The 18,650-nt window shown below is 37.9% G+C and overlaps 1 protein-coding gene across 4 annotated transcripts in view; it reads left to right on the top strand.

Annotated features, from left to right (window-relative positions):
• FER (FER tyrosine kinase) overlaps positions 1-18,650 on the top strand; it is a 465,560-nt gene that overhangs the window by 242,831 nt on the left and 204,079 nt on the right. For all 4 annotated transcript variants that reach the window (XM_018049986.1, XM_018049985.1, XM_013965817.2 and 1 more), the window contains one exon: positions 1,417-1,539. In XM_018049986.1, coding sequence (XP_017905475.1) covers positions 1,417-1,539 — 123 coding nt within the window. The remainder of the gene's footprint in view (positions 1-1,416; positions 1,540-18,650) is intronic.

The raw sequence follows: 18,650 nt of genomic DNA, 5'->3' as shown, positions 1-18,650 counted from the left end.
AGAATTGATACCTTTGAACTGTGGTGTTGGAGAAGACCCTTGGACTGTAAGGAGATCCAACCAATCCATCCTAAAGGAGATCAGTCCTGAATATTCTTTGGAAGGACTGATGCTGGAGCTGAAACTCCAATACTTCGGCCACCTGATGCGAAGAACTGACTCATTGGAAAAGACCCTGATGCTGGGAAAGATTGAAAGTGGGAGTAGAAGGAGACGATAGAGGATGAGATGGTTGGATGGCATCACCAACTCAATGGACACGAGTTTGGGTAAAGTCCAGGAGTTGGTAGTGGACAGGGAGGCCTGGCGTGCTACGGTTCGTGGGGTCACAGAGAGTTGGACATGACTCAGTGACTGAACTGACTGAATTTTATATTGCACAAATCGAGTTTTGAGTTTTTTTATCCTTTATCTGGGAAAATACCTTCCAATGTTGTAAATAGTACCCAAATTTGGAGAGTTCAGAAATTTCTTGTTTCTTACCATAGAATTTTCTTAAAATGGAACATGTTTGTATCTGTATTCATACACATGTACACGTGAGCTCTTTGTGAATAATCAGATGGGAGCCTTTGTTACACGACACTGTATTGTAATGCTCCTTTCATTGAAAAATAGCTGCAATGAGATGTTTTTTCTTTGCTAAATTTATTGCCATTGATTCATTCATAAGATTACCAACGGATGTGCCTTTTTTAAGTTAGAGGAAAGCGGTCTTGACAGAGTTTGGGAACATGTCACTAACTTCATGTGTTGGAATCACAAGTGTGAAGATGTGAGTGTGCTGATGCGCACAGACTTGTCTCTGCTGCATTTTCTCTATCAAGTGTATGTGAAGGACAGTATCGTTTTGTTTTGTTTTGTTTTTGACTATGTGGTTTGATGAAAGAATAATACATGAATAACCCAAGTACAGAAAAATCAATTCATACTGTATTGATGAAAGGGAAATAAATGGTCATCAGAGGTATTCTTAAAATATTATATTGGATATACTTCTGCAGACTTTTGACTTTATTTTTGGTCTTGAAAGCTTTTTCAAATGAAACACATATGCAAACATATGTACACATATTTCTGTTCCTTCAATGTATCCTGTAGTTTATTTCCTTTGGTTGTTATTTTAGCAATGTGCATTCTAGGTCTGTAAATTTTTCTTTTCTTCTTTTTTTCTTTCTTTCTTTTTAACAATCTGAATTACATTTAGTCATTTATGAAAATTAATGCAAGATTATTTTTTAGCATGTTGCAATATCACTTATCTTTATTTTTACCGTCTTAACCATTTTTAAGTGTATTATAATTCAGCAGTGTTAAATATCTTCACACACTTGTACAACAATAGATTTTCTTAAATGGAACTTTATTGATGAATGAAGTGTTGCTTAAGCCATGTCTTTATTGTTCTTTCTCCAGAATATGTATCGTTTTGAAGGCACTGGGTTTTCAAATATTCCTCAACTTATAGACCATCACTATACAACAAAACAGGTCATCACTAAGAAGTCAGGTGTAATTCTGCTGAATCCTATTCCTAAGGTAGGTGCTTACGTTCAGTTTTTTTAAACAAAAGAAAAAAGAAAAGACTGCTTTGTAAGTTATGTCCCACACTAAATAAAGTTCTTAGGTTATTTATAATTTTGGAAACAAATATAGTTAAAGTGTGAAATTTCCTTGGTTGTACTTAGATGGCAGGTGGGTTGTCTTTTTATTCAGTGTTTGCTAGGTTACAAATGGCCTGTCTTTTTTCTTATTCCTTTCAAGTGTTTCTTGAAAGACTTGAGGCTTTCCTTCACACTATAAGGTTCAGAGTTTAAAAGATTTAGTTTATAAAAGATTCTGAGACGTAGATGTCCAAGAAAATGTCCAGCAATTAAGAGTTAATTAGAATTTTACTTTTTGGTGTTAAGTGTATGATATATTGTAAGATATTGGAATTTTTTAAAACTACACTATTCTTCTCAGGGTCAGTAAATCATAGCTTCACTGTAGAGTCAGCTAGCTGGGTGAGAGATTGTTCTAGGTCATCGTTACCTCTAAGATCTATCATAGAACAGATTGCATTTATGTGCTTTAAGCAATCTGTGAGGTAGTAAGTGGGTTGAGGAAGGCTTGTGTTTTTAAGGTGAGACCTGTGGCACCTGGACTAGGGGGACAGTGGAGCCGGCCTAGCTTCTGGGCACTTTTAATGGTCCAGGAATTGAGTTGGGGTCCACAGGAGCCCCTTTCCTGAGGGAGCCATCTCACATGAGGAACAGTGTAGAAACAGGGAAGTCGTAAAACCTGGGAGGTTAAGATATGCTGATTTGAGGTTTATGTGTCCAGGGATGACTTGTAATATGAACCAAGTGTTATTCCCAAGAATGCTAGTATATAATCTAAATTCACCTGAAATTTTAAAAATTTAAAAAGCAGTTGTTATAGTTCCCTTTGTTAGCCTGGAACATGGTGTCTGTGTTTGTACTTGTATTGTGTATTTATTACTCACTCTTTATTTTTACATTCCACCCACAGAAGATTTCAACAGTCAGTTTCTAAACATTAATTCGGTGGCTAAAGAATTGTCCTTTTTGCATAATTTTCTAGAATTATGAGTTTGGCTCATTCTTTGTTAGTGTTTTTCCTTTCACTTTTGTTTTACATTTCAATTGCAGAAAACCCTATAAAAATTCTCCTTTAGTCTGGAACAGGCTGTTATATTTTTTCTCTAGTTAAAAAAAGGTCTATTAATGTTTCATCTTTCATCGATGAATAACTGCTGTCTGTTCTCATGACTTTATTTACTATTAATACATCAGTGACTTGCAAATTTATGTTTCCAGCTCAGATATATATCTTTCCCAAATCTAAAAATTTTCTACTTTTCACCTAAAACTGAATGTATCACAGTTAACTACAAAATTTGTTCTTCCTTTATAGTAAATGGTATCACCAAAAACCCAGCTGCTCAAACCATAAATCTAGGGGTCCTTTGACAGCTCTTCACCACTGCCCTGCTCCAGCACTTTAAGTGCCAGGAGTTTTGTATCCTTAGTTGTACATGTGAAAGTATGAACTCAATTCTAGTATATCCCAATATGAAGTAAAGTTCAGTGCGGTGAAGGTACCATAGTTTGACCATGTTAGGTTAATGGGAGATAGGATAGGATACTGTCAAGCGATTGTGACTCATTTCTTAAGCCAGCCTAGTGTCTGCATTGTCCACTTGCTTAGCCAAGTCTAAGCTGAGAGACCAGAGCCTTAAAAGAGGCGCAAAACAGTGCTTATGTGGCCTTGGGTGTGAATGTGTAAGTAAAGCTATATCCCTCACGGTATGAAATAGTCCGTGAAACAGTCGTCGAGAAGCGGAGCAGATGCTCTGGACTGTTGCATGGCCGGTTATTCTCTTCCTCTCAGACCCCCGACTCTGCCTGTGGAGCCGATTATCCCAGCATCCCATAGCCTTAGTTATGGAAATGACTACACTGAAAGCTGTGAAAGATTAAGGGGCTACATATGATCGTTTTATGAGGTAGAAATTTGAAGTTAATCTAGTTGACTGTTAACTTGATATTTGAAATATGCAAGTTATTATCTCAATTTATGGTAAATATTATTAAGCACTTGATTTAAAGAATCATATCACTCTTTTAAAAGAAAATCACAAAATAGGATTATAAGAGCAGGTAATTTTCAATCATGAGTGGGAAACAGTTTTCTTATGCTGGTCTTATCTGTTACGTATCTTCTCTTGGAAAGTTATTTGTCATCTTATAAATGGAATCTCTTTCCTGATTTAATTTGTGTAAGAAGTTAATGTCTTTGACCATATACTGTGCTATAAAACATGTAATTTCCATCTTGCCAGACTTCATTTTTAGCCTACATAAAGAATGCTATTTTGGTCTCAGTATAATTTCTGTTTATAGTACCCCACGCCTCTCTCCATTTGTTTCCCTCTTACTCATGAGAATGTACGTGCACAGTATATGCCTGAGTAGAGGACGCGGCGACCAGGGTAATTTCTCTCTTATTCCCAGAGGCACGCGAAACTAGACGAAACTAGACAGCCTGAGTTAGGGAAATTGACTTTCTCATGATGATGAAGCGAACCGATGTTCCACCCAGCCATCCCTCACTCTGCCCTGGCTGACGTTTCCTCCTCTGCCTCCCAAAGCCTGTGGGAAGGTATGGGAGTGAGAGAGGTGTCCCACACAGCTTGCTGCTCTTGATCATCACCATCATACTAGCAGCACGGTGGGACGCACAGGGCCTGTTCTCTCCTTAGCTCAGACTCTGTTCAAATGTCACTTCATCAGGGAGGTCTTTTCTGACTGCTGCCTGTGAAATAACACCTTACCCCCTTATATCTCTCTCTTGTCCTCAATTTCTCTCTGTTACAGTTCTGTTTACCTGACATCATACTATAGGATGCATTTTTGGTTGTCTATCTCCCGCAAGAGAAATGTAAGTTCTATAAGGGCCAGGATTGCATTTAACAGTCAGTGCAACCAGTACCTAAAACAGTGCTAGCTACTATGTGCTCACTCGATCCAGTCGTATCCAACTCTTTATGACCCCGTGGACTGTAGGCCACCAGGCTCCTCTGTCCATGGGATTCTCCAGGCAAGAATACTGGAGTGGGTTGCCATTTCCTCCTCCAGCTAGCTAGTAGGTGTTCAGTAAATATCTGTTGAAGAATTGAATTGACTGGGCAGTTGCTAGAAGCTTCTTATATGCCTTAACTGTATATATTCCCATGAAATAAATATTGTTATTAACCCCATACAATTATGAACCTGGAACTGAAGTTTACAATGGTAAATTACTTTCACAAAACAACACAGCTGTCGGCAGAGATGAGATATTCAACCCATGTTCTTAACTGCTATCTGTCTAGACTGTAGAGTCTAAATTTTAGAGGCTGTAAGGAATAAAATGTTTATTTTATGGGACATGTGTGAGTTTAATGGAAAGGCAATATCTTTGGTTGCACAAAATAGTAACTTGGAAAAATCTTTACCATAGCAAAAACTATGGGTCTCTATAGAAGGAAGAACATTAGACGGTAATATTTGGTGAGAGTTGGAATTTAAGGTATAGTAGAGGATGTTGTAAGATTCAGGTAAGGAAGCCATCTGGTTCACCTTTAACATTTGAAAGTCTGGCTTGTGAAGCTTAATATTTCTTTAGATTTAGATCTTTAAAAATTTTTTTCTTTCTGAATGGAAGTTAAAGTTCATGATTTAAATTCAGGCAAGTTAGGCAGTGAGCCGTTAAGTTGAACCTTTAGGTAAATGACTTGCCTGCCAGCTTAAATCAAGTAATTCTGGCTTTTTAATCAGAATTTTGTATAGTATGCAAGAATATTAGAAGCAGATTTTTGTGGAGAGAGTGAACCTGTGACTGAAGTTAACATGTCGTGAGGTGACCGGTTTCTGGTGGCGGCTTCTCCGAGAGACACACACACAAAGGGCAGAGAGGAGAGCGCTGCTTCCCATTTAGGCGCTCCGTTCACGCTGTGAGGTTTCAGACCCCTGAAGACTATGCAGTTTACCTTATACTCAAGTCACGTAGTCACTGCTCACCAGATACCTTGTTTATTATAAAAGGACGTAACTCAAGAAAAGTCCATTTTTCTTTGTAGATTTTGGAAACTATAAAATACCATATACTTTCCTGTTCAAAAGTTTCTTCAACAGGACAAATAGAACAGAGGGAAAATTTGAAGATTTTAAATTGTGAAGGAAAAAAATTTCAGAGTGCTAACATGAAAATGATTCTGTCCTATTCATCATTTTTGACTACAACCCTAGCTGGCATAAATTATAACGTATAGTCTTTGCAACATCAATAGTTAAAGAAGAAATTCTTTCCGTAGTTCAGTATTCTAACAGTAGTATGTACCAGTGAACTTGACAGTTACAATCCCATCTCATATGAAAGTTAGTCTAACAAGAACTATAATAGCGTGTTGTATTCAGGGAAATACAGATAATATCTGAATGTTTACCCTTCATTTTGCATAGTTTGGAAAGTCAAATTAAGCTTGGATTTTAGGTTTGTTCCATTTAATGAAATAACGTGACCTTGTCATCGAACATATAACACATAAACTGACTTTCAGCTTTTTATCTCAAAATTTACCAGCAGGTATTGTGAGGAAGAGCAACGTTGGACTCAAAAATTAATAGACCTTGGAAGCCACTAATGATTTCTTATGTGATTTCTCAAAGGAATTTCATGTATATGTCTACCTCAGACTTTCTTAAATATCATATTTTTAGTCTGAGGAGCAAGGTTTTTTGGTAGATAAGAATATTCTTTTTATCTACTATATAAATAGATGGAAGGGTGATGAAATAGTCAGATGGGGCTGAGAGGTTAAAAGAAAAGTCATTAAAGTTTTTTTAATGTAGATTAAAGGATAGGATTGGTATTTACAGCACAAACGTTGCCTGGAGTGTATCATTTCATCATTTTAAAATATTTACAAAATCTATGCATGTGGACCCTGGGAAAGGGAAGGTGTTAGCTGCTCAGTCATGTCTGACTCTTTGTGACCCCGTGGACTGTAGGACACCAGACTCCTTTATCCATGGAATTGTCCAGGCAAGAATACTGGAGTGAGTAGCCATTCCTTTCTCCAGGGGATCTTCCTGATCCAGAGATCTACCCCAGGGCTCCTGCATTGCAGATGGATTCTTTATTGTCTGAGCCACTAGAGAAGGCCGAGAAGCATGTAGAAATGTACACAGAAAATGTATAAAAGGATTTCTCGTATGAACATGGCTACATAACAACATTTTGTCCCTATTACCTGTGGAAACCATAGAACAATAACAACAAAATAAAAAAAGTATAAACTGCATTTTTCACAAAACTAGTCGCTATATATTATCCACAGACTTTAAGAAGTACATGTTTAGGTAGCCAAAAGCTCTTTTGCTAGGCAAAAGTTGTATAGCACAAAGGAAAGAGATGATCAAAGAACCAAGTTGCTCTAGATCTTATTAAGCTCTAGCAAAAATACATGTTGAAAGGAAAGAACTCTAAATTTCTATATTTTTTGCTTGCATCAATGAATGCAAGACGTGTGGAGAAAATAAAATTTTTCATATAGCTAAGTGATGCAGACAAAACTGCGCTTGGAGGAAAATTCAGAACCTTAAAAACTTAACGTTGATAAAACAAAAAGAATGAAATGAATGAGTTAAACATCTAATTCAAAAAATTAAAAGAAAAAACACCACAATTAAAAGGAAAGCAAAAGAAAGGAATTAAGAAAGGTAAAAGCATAAAGGAATAAGTTAAAACAAAATATAAAAAATAAAAAATATATATATAATAACTACTTTTTACAAGATCAGAAGAAAATTAAAATACTTACTAATTTATTCAAGAAAACACATACCACACGGGGCTAATATCTAATATATAAAGAACCTCTAGAAATTAATTCTGCCCTTGTTGCTCAGACAGTAAAGAATCTGCCTGCAGTGTGGGAGACCTGGGTTTGATCCCTGGATTGAGAAGATCCCCTGGAAAAGGAAATGGCAACCCACTCCAGTATTCTTGTCTGGAGGATTCCATGTACAGAGAAGCCTGGCGGGCTGCAGTCTGTCAGATAAAGACAATCAAAAAGAAAAAATAGCAATGGGCATGAATGGATAGTTCAAAAAATGAAAATACAAATGGCTTTTAAAATATGACAGATGATTATATTACTCAGAATAAAGGAGTATTTAAAACTAGGATGAGATATCATGTTTTTACCTAGCAGATTGGCATAAACTCAGTTTTATAATTTAGTTTCTTTGCAAAGATGTACAGATAAAAACCTTAGATAATTTGGTGATGGGGATATAAATTAGAAAAACCTCTGTTGGGCTTCCCTGATGGTAAAGAATCCGCTTGCAATGTGGGAGACCTGGGTTTGATCCCTGGGTTGGGAAGATCCCTGGAGAAGGGAAAGGCTACCCACTCCAGTATTCTCACCTGGAGAATTCCATGGACAGAGGAGCCTGGTGGGCTATAGTCCATGGGGTTCCAAAGAGTTGGACATGACTAAGCGAATACCACCCTTATGGCAGAAAGTGAAGAGGAACTAAAAAGCCTCTTGATGAAAGTGAAAGAGGAGAGTGAAAACGCTGGCTTACAGCTCAACATTCAGAAAACGAAGATCATGGCATCTGGTCCCATCACTTCATGGGAGATAGATGGGGAAACAGTGGAAGCAGTGTCAGACTTTATTTTTCTGGGCTCCAAAATCACTGCAGATGGTGACTGCAGCCAGGAAATTAAAAGATGCTTACTGCTTGGAAGGAAAGTTATGACCAACCTAGACAGCATATTCAAAAGCAGAGACATTACTTTGTCAACAAAGGTCCATCTAGTCAAGGCTATGGTTTTTCCTGTGGTCACGTATGGATGTGAGAGTTGGACTGTGAAGAAAGCTGAGTGCCAAAGAATTGATGCTTTTGAACTGTGGTGGAGAAGACTCTTGAGAGTCCCTTGGACTGCAAGGAGATCCAACCAGTCCATTCTAAAGGAGATCAGTCCTGGGATTTCTTTGGAAGGAATGATGCTAAAGGTGAAACTCCAGTACTTTGGCCACCTCATGCAAAGAGTTGACTCATTGGAAAAGACTCTGATGCTGGGAGGGATTGGGGGCAGGAGGAGAAGGGGACGACCGAGGATGAGATGGCTGAAAGGTATCACCGACTCGATGGACATGAGTTTGAGTGAACTCTGGGAGTTGGTGATGGACAGGGAGGCCTGGGGTGCTGCGATTCATGGGGTTGTGAAAAGTCGGACACGACTGAGCGACTGCACTGAACTGAAGCACACACATTGTAGAAGGCAATGTGGCACGATCTATAAAAATTATAAAAGGGATCTCACTCTGACTTAGCAATGTGACTACTACAGCTTGTCCTTTAGTTATATATGTGTATGTATGAAATGATATCAGTATAAGGTTATTCACTGCAGCATTTATAATATCGGGAAGTTGGAAATAATTCAAGTGTTCTTTAATAGGAGTCTGGTTAAATCAATCATTTTACCCCATCCATTGTAATACCATGAATGAGAAAGCATCTGTATACTGGTTGGAGAGAGTTCCAAGATACAGAAGCAATGTTTCTAAAACTCTTTTTTCCCATAATGCATAGAAATTGCATATTATATTGAGTCCCAGGACATACCGAATTGGAAATGTTGGTATGGATATGTGTTCATAATTGATAGAGATTTTATGAAACTTTTTATATTTCTTAATGCATCCAAAAAGTCAACATCCAAAAAGTTGATTTTATGAGTCTCAATTTGAAAAAGATTTTATAAAGGATTTTTAAAGTAACAGTATGTGGATTTAGAAGAACATACGGCCTAGGAATGATTTACAGAGAAATGCGGACTTTTCGAGGATAGGCCGACAGACTAGGGAAATTGTTTGGGGTCACGGTAAGGGACTGGAGGAGGGTGTGGCAGCCCATGCCCGGGATCCTGCCTGGAGCACCCCGTGGACAGAGGAGCCCGGTAGGCCAAGGCCCACGGGGTCACACAGAGTCAGACACGACTGAAGTGGCTGCGCACGCACGCACGCACGCACGCACTCATGGTAAGGGAAGTTTCTAAAACATGGGAAATTCCTAGACTTGTTTTAAGGAAGGCAAGATCAGTTGCCTTGACAGAAGCAGATGGTTTAAAAAGATGAGTAATCTGAAAGTCCAGTTTTGAGAGCTTTGAATACCACAATTAGGATTTCTCTGTGGAAATGCCATTCCATTGCAGGTTTATAAGCAAGGGTGGGATGTGAACCTGACACATCTAAAGTGTAGCTAGTGGTACCTTACGAAAGTACTAAAGCCTGACCAGCCTTTTGGAGAAGGAAATGGCAACCTACTCGTGTATTCTTGCCTGGAGAATTCTATGAACAGAGGAGCCTGGCGGGCTACAGTCCATCGGATCATGAACAGTCAGGCATGTCTGAGCAACTATCACTCATCCAGCCTTTTAAATTATTTATTGGCACATTTATAAAACAAATAAATCGTTTATTTTACTATGCTTCACAAAGAACTTGTGTAGCCACATCCAAATTATATTTCAGTGAATAATGTCAAAATATATATAGAAAAAATATCAATAGCAGGAAAAAATAATTAATAGTGGAAATTTAACAATAGTAAATAAAATACAAAATGCAGTTTTGTTTTGTTATGAAATATAAAAACCCAGAGACTCTTGTTAGAGTAGTGCGCTAAAATCAAGAACTAGGTGAAATTTCAAGATGAGACAGTTCATCCCCTGTTATGTTACAAATGAGGTAATCTCTAAGGCAAGCGGCTCATGCTCAAAGTCACAGAATAACTAAACGTTAAAGTCAGATTTCTAGGTTCCTTTCAGTAAAAATATATTTCTTATTAAATTGCATGTTGTTGGTCTCATCATTGTACATTTTATTTGAAAGAACATCTAGGTTAGCTTGTATCCAGCTCACAGAAAGGCTGGCATATGTAACCACAAATGTAAATTTTCAAAATTATAATACATAAGCAAAACAACAGTTATAGTCTCTGGAAGAACAAATATTTGAAACAGACATGATTAATGAAATTATTAAGAGGATGGTCAGTCGAGGAAGAAAATTACTTGTTCACCAAATTATTACATGAAAGGATGAAAGGAATCAACTTCATATTGATTGATCTATTTTTATTGTACACAGCATATCACCTAAGCCGTACAATAAAATTTTATCTTCATTTTACAAAATACCAACAATTAATTGTCTGTATTTGTTTTAAATAGTTACGATGTACATGTGTTATGCTACTTGCTCAAATCAAACATCTAGTAAATAATAGGTGATTTGAATGTGGTTTTGTCTGACTGGAAGTTTAATCTTAAGTCGTTATAGTTGTTGATGGGCTTGAGATAAAATAACTTGAATTAAGAAAAGGATATATTATGTATTTTAATAAAATATATGGTTTTTAACTAACAAGCAATATGTAGTTTCTTAAAGACCTATAATAATTTCCATGTTGAGCTTGAAATTTAGCTATAAGTCATTGTAGAAAAAGTTAACTAGTGTCATGGTTAGAGAGGAGGAAGGATATTAGTTTATTTAAAGCAAAGTTTTACTACCAATGAGTTCTAAAGGAAATTTCTCCCTTGGGATTTTAGATATAGCAATGCCCTTAAAAACGTTTCTGCAAAAGTTTAAGGACAGATTTCATAGATTGTTGCTTTTAGTGTCCTTTCATAATAGCCAAGGGCATAATATTAAGTTGTATTTTATACAATGTAATGAAACACATTCTGCATTGAAATTTTTTGTCTGTTTTCAATTTTTGCTGAATAGAATAATAGAATTCTAGGATCCAGATTTATAGTTGAAACAGTAATAAAATTATCATTAAATACAGTAGAAATTTAAACAAGTACCAGAATACCAGAAGATCACACATATGATATTTACAAATCTCTCTCTTAATTTAGCCAAGTTGGTAGAAGATCCACAGACTGAGTGTAAAATATCTTAACATGGAATGAGGTATTGTTGAAGTGTTGTTTTCATTCATACTTTGCCCTTAATGGGGAGGGAAAAAAGCCCTGATTATGTTGCCAATAATTGATCATTCAAACTTTTGTAAATTATCTTTTCTGGATAATTTAATGGATATTATTATGTCTTTTACTGTCTTTTCAAATCTTGAACTTAGACACTGAGAATATATTTAGTTGTTCTGAAACCGCAGAATACAGTGGAATTAAGTTAGTGAGATCTGGAAAGCAAGGTAAGTCTGTACCAAGAAGAAGACAAAGGCATTCTGATGCAGTTTTGTTTTAATTGGAGGACAGTTACTCTGCAGTGTTGTGATGGTCTTTGCCATGGGTCAGCGTGAATCGGCCACAGGTGTACACTGTCCCCCTCCCACCTCCCTCCGCACCCCGCCCCGCTGGGCTGTCCCAGGGCACCAGCTTTGGGTGCCCTGCTTCTTGCATGGGACTCGCACTGGCTGTCTCTTTCACATATGGTAATATACATGTTTCAGCGCTATTCTCTCAAATCATCCGCCTTCTCCCACTGAGTCCAAAAGTCTGTTCTTTACATCCGTGTCTCCATGCAGACTGTTCTTAACTTTGGGACTTATCTGATGCAAAGCCGTAGAGACGTGGTCAGCAGGGTAGGAGGGATGGATGAGGTGGTCAGGAGTGAGGGAGGTGAGCTGGTAAGGAGACTGTGGCAGAGAGAACAGATGGGGCCTGCTCTGCCTCCGAGCCAGGTTAGTCTCTTGAGTCACATACTCCCTTTTCCCTATAACCGCTCTCTGCCCTGTGCCCCTGGAACCTGCAGCCCACAGAAACTTCTGAGGTAGGAAACCTCTGATGATGGTGTGTCATTTTCATTTCACTGTTAGTCAGTTTTAGTTAATAGATGTATTTACTATTCCACCCATAACTGCTCCCTTATAAGTTAAATGAGCGCTTCCCTGGTGGCTCCGCTGGTAAAGAGTCCGCCTGCCATGCGGGAGACGTGGGTTCGATCCCTGGGTTGGGAAGATCCCCTGGAGAAGGGAAAGGCTCCCCACTCCAGTGCTCTGGCCTGGAGAATCCCATGGACTGGATGGGCCATGGGGTCGCAAAGAGTCAGACACGCCTGAGCGACTCTCCCTTCCCTTCACTAGTCCATGAACATGTCCTCCTCGTCCTCCAGGCTCGCCCCTCGCTGTGCAGTCGTCATGATGCTCACTCACCACCTGCTGTTACTGCCCATCTGTAGTCTGACGCCCCCACGCGATAATAAGCTCCGCGAGAGAAAGGAGGATGGTCTTACTCGTTCTTTATGTATCCCACACCACCTGATGCATCATTCACTAAATATTTGCTGTTATTTTTGAGAAAATCTGGACACTTAATAAATGCTTGATAAATATTTGAAAACTTAAAACTTAAAGATATTAATATTCTCTTTTTATAGTAAATATTTAGCATGGTTTAGATTTATGAATGAGATTCCTTTGGAATTGACACACTTCATTTCAGTTCTTTTTGTATAATAGCTTTTTCATTATATTTTTCTTTTCCTTCTTATATTACTTTATATTAGAAGTTGCTTTTTTAGGTAGTTATTTTTCTCTTGTAAATTTCATAAATACTTTTAGGTACAGATAGGAAGTATTTTTAATGTTCTCTTATTTAGCTTATATGTATTTTATACTACTATGAACTGTATACTATTGGTTCTATAAAATCCATTTGACACCTTAATGAGATTTCTCTCTGATACTAACTTTAAAATAGTGAGGCAATCTTGTATAGTATTTAATATTTCTTGCTTGCAAATTATTATCCTGTATTAACCCATTTCAGAAGTGAAAATGAAATACAAGAACTGACATCGCTTATTTTCACTTTTTTAAAGAACCGCTTATCATTCTTTACCATATTAGCTAAATTAGTGCTCCCTTCTGCTACATTGTCCTTGAGGGGAACAATTTAATTGTGCCACAAAAGCCTTGTCCCACATCCTACTTTACGGTGACTAAATGCGCATGCCAGGAATTTTAATCACTTCAAAAAATAGTATTTAAATTAGAAAGACCAAGGACGTTAGAAAGATATCTTCAAGTGATTTTTTTAAATGGTTGTTCATATATAAGCCTTAGAGAAAATGAAACTTTAAGGTTTTCTTTCTGTTACTTATATTAACAACTGGCATACATTAAAACTATACCAAAAATTAAGGTCTTATAAGAGAAATACCCATGCTGGGAAATAATAATCTAGTGGACATCCTTGAATCTTGACTGATAACTATTTAATGAGAAATAGACTTAAGATCAACAAAGATCAGTTATAATTCATAAGTTATAACTTATAAGATCATATAATACATATAATCTTACAAATATATACAACATATAATACAAAGATCAGTTATAACTTACAAGTTGTAACAAAGATCAGTTATAATATCTGTCTCTCTTTGTCATAAAAGACCATCATGTTCAATTCACGGCCCTCACTGTTTTGTGGTTTTATTATTGGAAATATTTTGTAATGGTGAATTCAAGTGGTATGATTGCACTAATACTTTCTAGTGATGCTATGTTCTCTTTTAAATAATGAATGTGTGTCTTTTTTTGCCCCTAGAATAATTTCAGTTGGTGACTAAAAGAGTAATTTTTTAATGTCTATAACACTGGGCTGTGAGAGAGTCAATAGAGTTTTAAAAGTCTTCTCTAGAAATAACTTCTAAAAAAAACTCCTCCATTCCTCTTGTGATCTTGAAAGTAGGGTTTCTGGAAGGTCATCAGTGTTCCGTCTAAAGTAAATAGGTCAAACTTTTCTAGGAATTCATAGGTTTTAAGCATGTCTCTTTAATTAACATTCAGTAAATGTGTATTGTGTCTATATTAAAATAGAAATTATGTTAGCTACTGGTTTATCCCCAAAGAAATTAGAGTCTGGTTGGGAAGACAGACAAGTAAGTATTATGATTGAGGTGCTACACCTTATTCTAGAGGAAATTTATGGTCTTTTTAGAGGACGTAAGAAGGGCCTCTTACCTTGAGAGTCCAGGGAACGCTTCCAAGAGTTGTGCAGGATGACAGAGTGTGCTGTGAGGAGCCTGCAGATCGTAGTGTTTGAAACAAATCAGCTGATCTTGGGGTGAGAGATTCTGTGCAATAGCTGAAGATACAAGAATTCCAGTTTGTATGCCTGGAATGGAGAATATCCTCGCAGTCAGGGAGGAGGGAGAATAAATATGGTAGACAAAGTAAGGCCTCCCCACGTGTCTGTGTCCTGGTCCTCAGCACCTGTGGATGTGTCTGTCACATAGCAGAAGGGACTTGGCAGATATGATGACGTCCAGCATCTTGAGATGAAGAAATTATTGTGTTTTATCCAGGTGGGCCCACTATAATCACAGGTTCTTCTAAGAGAGAGAGGGAGCAGGAAAGTCAGAGACAGAGAAGGATGCCAGTCCTTCACGTGTCTGGAATCCCCGTCACTTCTCGGAACGGGACTTGCTGCTTCCCTCCTTTCCATCTTGGTACCTGGCACACATTTTGAGTGCTATTTTCTTTTGAAGCCTTTCTTCACCCCACCAGCTCAAATTAGGTCCTCCTTTCCTTGTGCTTCCGTAGGATCCTGCACAAGCCATGATAATGGCACCTATTTTGTAGTATTTCAATCACTTTAATTTTTGCATTCTTCAAGTAGTAGATCTGTGAAGTCACAGACTATACTGATTCCTTTTTGCCTTCCTTGAGCCTTGTTTAATGGTGGCTTATAAAAGACCCTAAATAAATATGAATTGAAAGACTACTTCAAAGAACATAGGGTAGCATGAGCTCATAGACGCTGTTGTGTACAAGACATCCAAAAATATCTAGGCATCAATAGGACTGTCACAGTCGATAAGCTGGGAGACGGCCTGGTCCTTGTCAGAGTCCGTAGTAGCGCCTAGGTGACCGAGGCTGTGGCACTGGCAGCCGCCCTCAGGAAAGGGCAATGACTGGGGACCGCAGGGGCTGCTACAGTGGTGGGGGTGCTGCACAGCTCCCAGTAATTAAGGAGACCGCTGCCAAGTGCTCCAGGCGTTTCCTATGTGTGCCGGCTTCTCAGGGCATGTTTATCGATGATGGGGTAGATTTCTAGGCTGTTAAAAGAGTGTGCAAATTATTCCCAGCTACCACGGATCATGTGAACCAAAGTATTTTCTTAGATGTTTTGGAGAAGCCCACATCACTGATTTAATTGATGGCAAGTTGTATTTTCTTATTAACCCCTTAAAAATTCTAGTTTGGAGTTAGAGGCAATAAAGCAGTGCTCTTCCCTTTAAGATTTTTCCTGATTATTTCCTGGAACTGAGTAGGCAAGAAAGACTGTTCAGAGGCTGATTCAGGTTGACACCTGCTCCATCAAATGTATGTTCACTGATTCTTTTTCTTAAAATAGTTGAGACAGCACACTTGACCTCTTTGAGACCCAATTTATGTTTCTGTACCTACTGTGCAGTGTAGCTGTAAAGACAGTGGTGAAAGCACTTTGTAAATTCTCAAGTACTTTAAAAAGTCACATGTTATCATATAGTATGCAATGAAATTATGGCTAACTAGGTTGGAAGGTTTAATATCCGTAGACTTGGAAAAATGTACTATCCATTAAGCTTTGAGAGCTTTTAAAAAATCAAGATATCTGGCTACTGGTAATCGTTTTCATTACATTGTCTACTTCCTTAATATTCATTGGGTTCCTATTACAATGTAAGTTTGACCTAGATATATTAAACAGATATCCTTGCAATCTGGGGCAAAAGACAGGGAAGACTCTGTTATTGTGTGGGTAGTAGATTGAAGCAGTGAGTTATACTGAGTGCACTCCAAAAAGAGAAAAGTAACTAGGCATATTTCAGTGGTGAGGCCTCTCATTTAATAACCTAAAAGACAATAGTGAAGAAACACATGGAAGTCAAAGCTATTAAAATGGAAAGGTGGAACAATCATTTGAAAATGAATGTATAAAGGCTGTGTTTAATTTATAGGTGGTATATTTCATATTTATGTATTAAGGCATATTTCATATATGTATTTAGTCAAATATTATATTGTCAAATATTGAAGAGTTCAAGAAATGTTATATAATATTACATTGAGTGAAGAGGACATAATTTTTAAAAATTATTTTTAAAAGTAATCTATGTTGTAATATCCCTTTCTTATCTAAATATATCACTAACTGTGGTGTAAAAATCCTAATTCTCTTAATACTGGATATTATGCAATATTACTTCCCTCCATTACTTTTAAAAAATAATTCATACTACAGGCTAATTTTGCCATGTCAACTAAGAGGCCATGAAAACTATTATATCCTGTTTTGATAACGTCTCTGTTCCAATTCCTCTGTCTAATAGAAACCATTCAAGCTAAAATACTTTTAATACTATTTCTCTGATGCTGTTTCACCTGAAATATATAAAAGTGTGAAACTTCATCCCAGTTTCCTATGTCAAGAACTAATGTATTTGAAGTTGTTTTCAAATTGGTTGATTATTTAGGCATTTTTGCAAGAACATAGGATATGCCTAGAAGTCCCAGTGAAAAAAAACTGTGCCTGAGGGTTTGGACTAATGAGAAAATGTGAATTTCCAAACACCCAAGTTGAGCATACTTACTATTGTCACCAGATTCCTTTAGTCCTCAAGTGGTCATTCAATATCCACAGTGGGTCTTCCTGAATGATATGAAGAGGCAAAGAAACCAGTGAATGCTGGCCTCACGTTTTGTCGCACAAACATGCACCCTAATAAAGTCTCTTGCCATTTGTTTACACTTTAGTGAAAACTGGTTATTTGATTCTATTGGGTAGGGTTTTAGAGAAGTTTTTCTAGAAGGGATTTAGGTCATGATTTGAAGCAGATGGACAGAATAGCCTATCATACTTCATCATTTTGTCAAAGGCGCTAAAGAGTAAGCTGAAGTAGTTTTTCTGTTCATGAAGCTTAATTTGTTCTGGTTTACTTTCATTGTTTAATAATTATGGCAAACGTTAAAAAGAGCTATAATATTTATCAGCTTATTTATGCATAGCATGCTTCATTTGGAGACTCTTGCAAATATATGGTTAATACAGCAGACTAAAAATTAGCTGATGATGACACTAGAGGGAAGAGAAAAAAGCATGATTAACATGTTTAATCAGGAAATAATTGTCATATAGCAATGTTTATGAGACTTTGTGAGTTAAAATACAACAAAAGTAGGAAAAAAGGAAGCTACTCAGAAGAACAAAAGCCCATGGTTCTGAAATCTGAGAAAAGGCGCCTGGAAAGTCTTCCCTGAGGAAGGGTTGTTGTCCAGTCGGTCAGTCGTGTCCAACTGTTTGTGACCCCGTGGCCTGCCGCACACCAGGCTCCTCTGTCCTTCACCATCTCCCAGAGTCTGCTCACACTTGTGTCCATTGTGTCGGATGCTGTCTCACCATCTCACCCTCTGCCTCCCCCTTCCTCCTGCCCTCAGTCTCTCCCAGCATCGGGTCTCTTCCAATGAGTTAGCTCTTCCTATTGACATATACTTTGTATTCATACTTAGGTGTACTCTAACTCAGGTGTTGGTCTAAGTGCTTTCCTCATTTAAATATCAGAAAACCCCTCTGAGGCAGTATTATTATTTTCCCACTTGTGGTGATGAGGGAAGTGAAGCCCTGAGAAGTGGGGTAATCTTCTGGAGCATGCTTAGGTGTGAAGTGGAGGTGCTGTAGATCTGGATCCCAACACAGGCAGTTTGCCCTCCGAGCATCTGCTCTTGAGCACTGTCCTGTGCTGCCTCTCCACGCGCGTGCAGAGCACAGTGCCTGCAGTGCCGTCTTTGTAGTGAGTGTGCTGACTTTCCTGTGATTGTTCTCATCACAGCTGTCAGTGACGCTGTTACGGCCCGTGAAACTGAGTCACTTTAAGAAACGTCAGTACTTTCCACTCTTAGTCATAGAGCTCCCTGAAGTTTACCCCCTAGACCTGTGGTTTTGAAAGTGCATTCTCTGGATCAGTAGCATCAACATTCCCTGGGAACTTGTTAGAAGTGCAGATTTCCTGGTGTCATCCCAGACGTACAGACTCAGAGAGTCTGGAGTGGGGCCAGGCTCTGCTC

Source organism: Capra hircus, chromosome 7 (genome assembly GCF_001704415.2).
Source record: "Capra hircus breed San Clemente chromosome 7, ASM170441v1, whole genome shotgun sequence".
In the NCBI taxonomy this organism is placed as follows: Eukaryota; Metazoa; Chordata; class Mammalia; order Artiodactyla; family Bovidae; genus Capra; species Capra hircus.
Note: the sequence above shows the minus strand (reverse complement) of the source record. Positions and strands in the feature narration are given on the sequence as shown.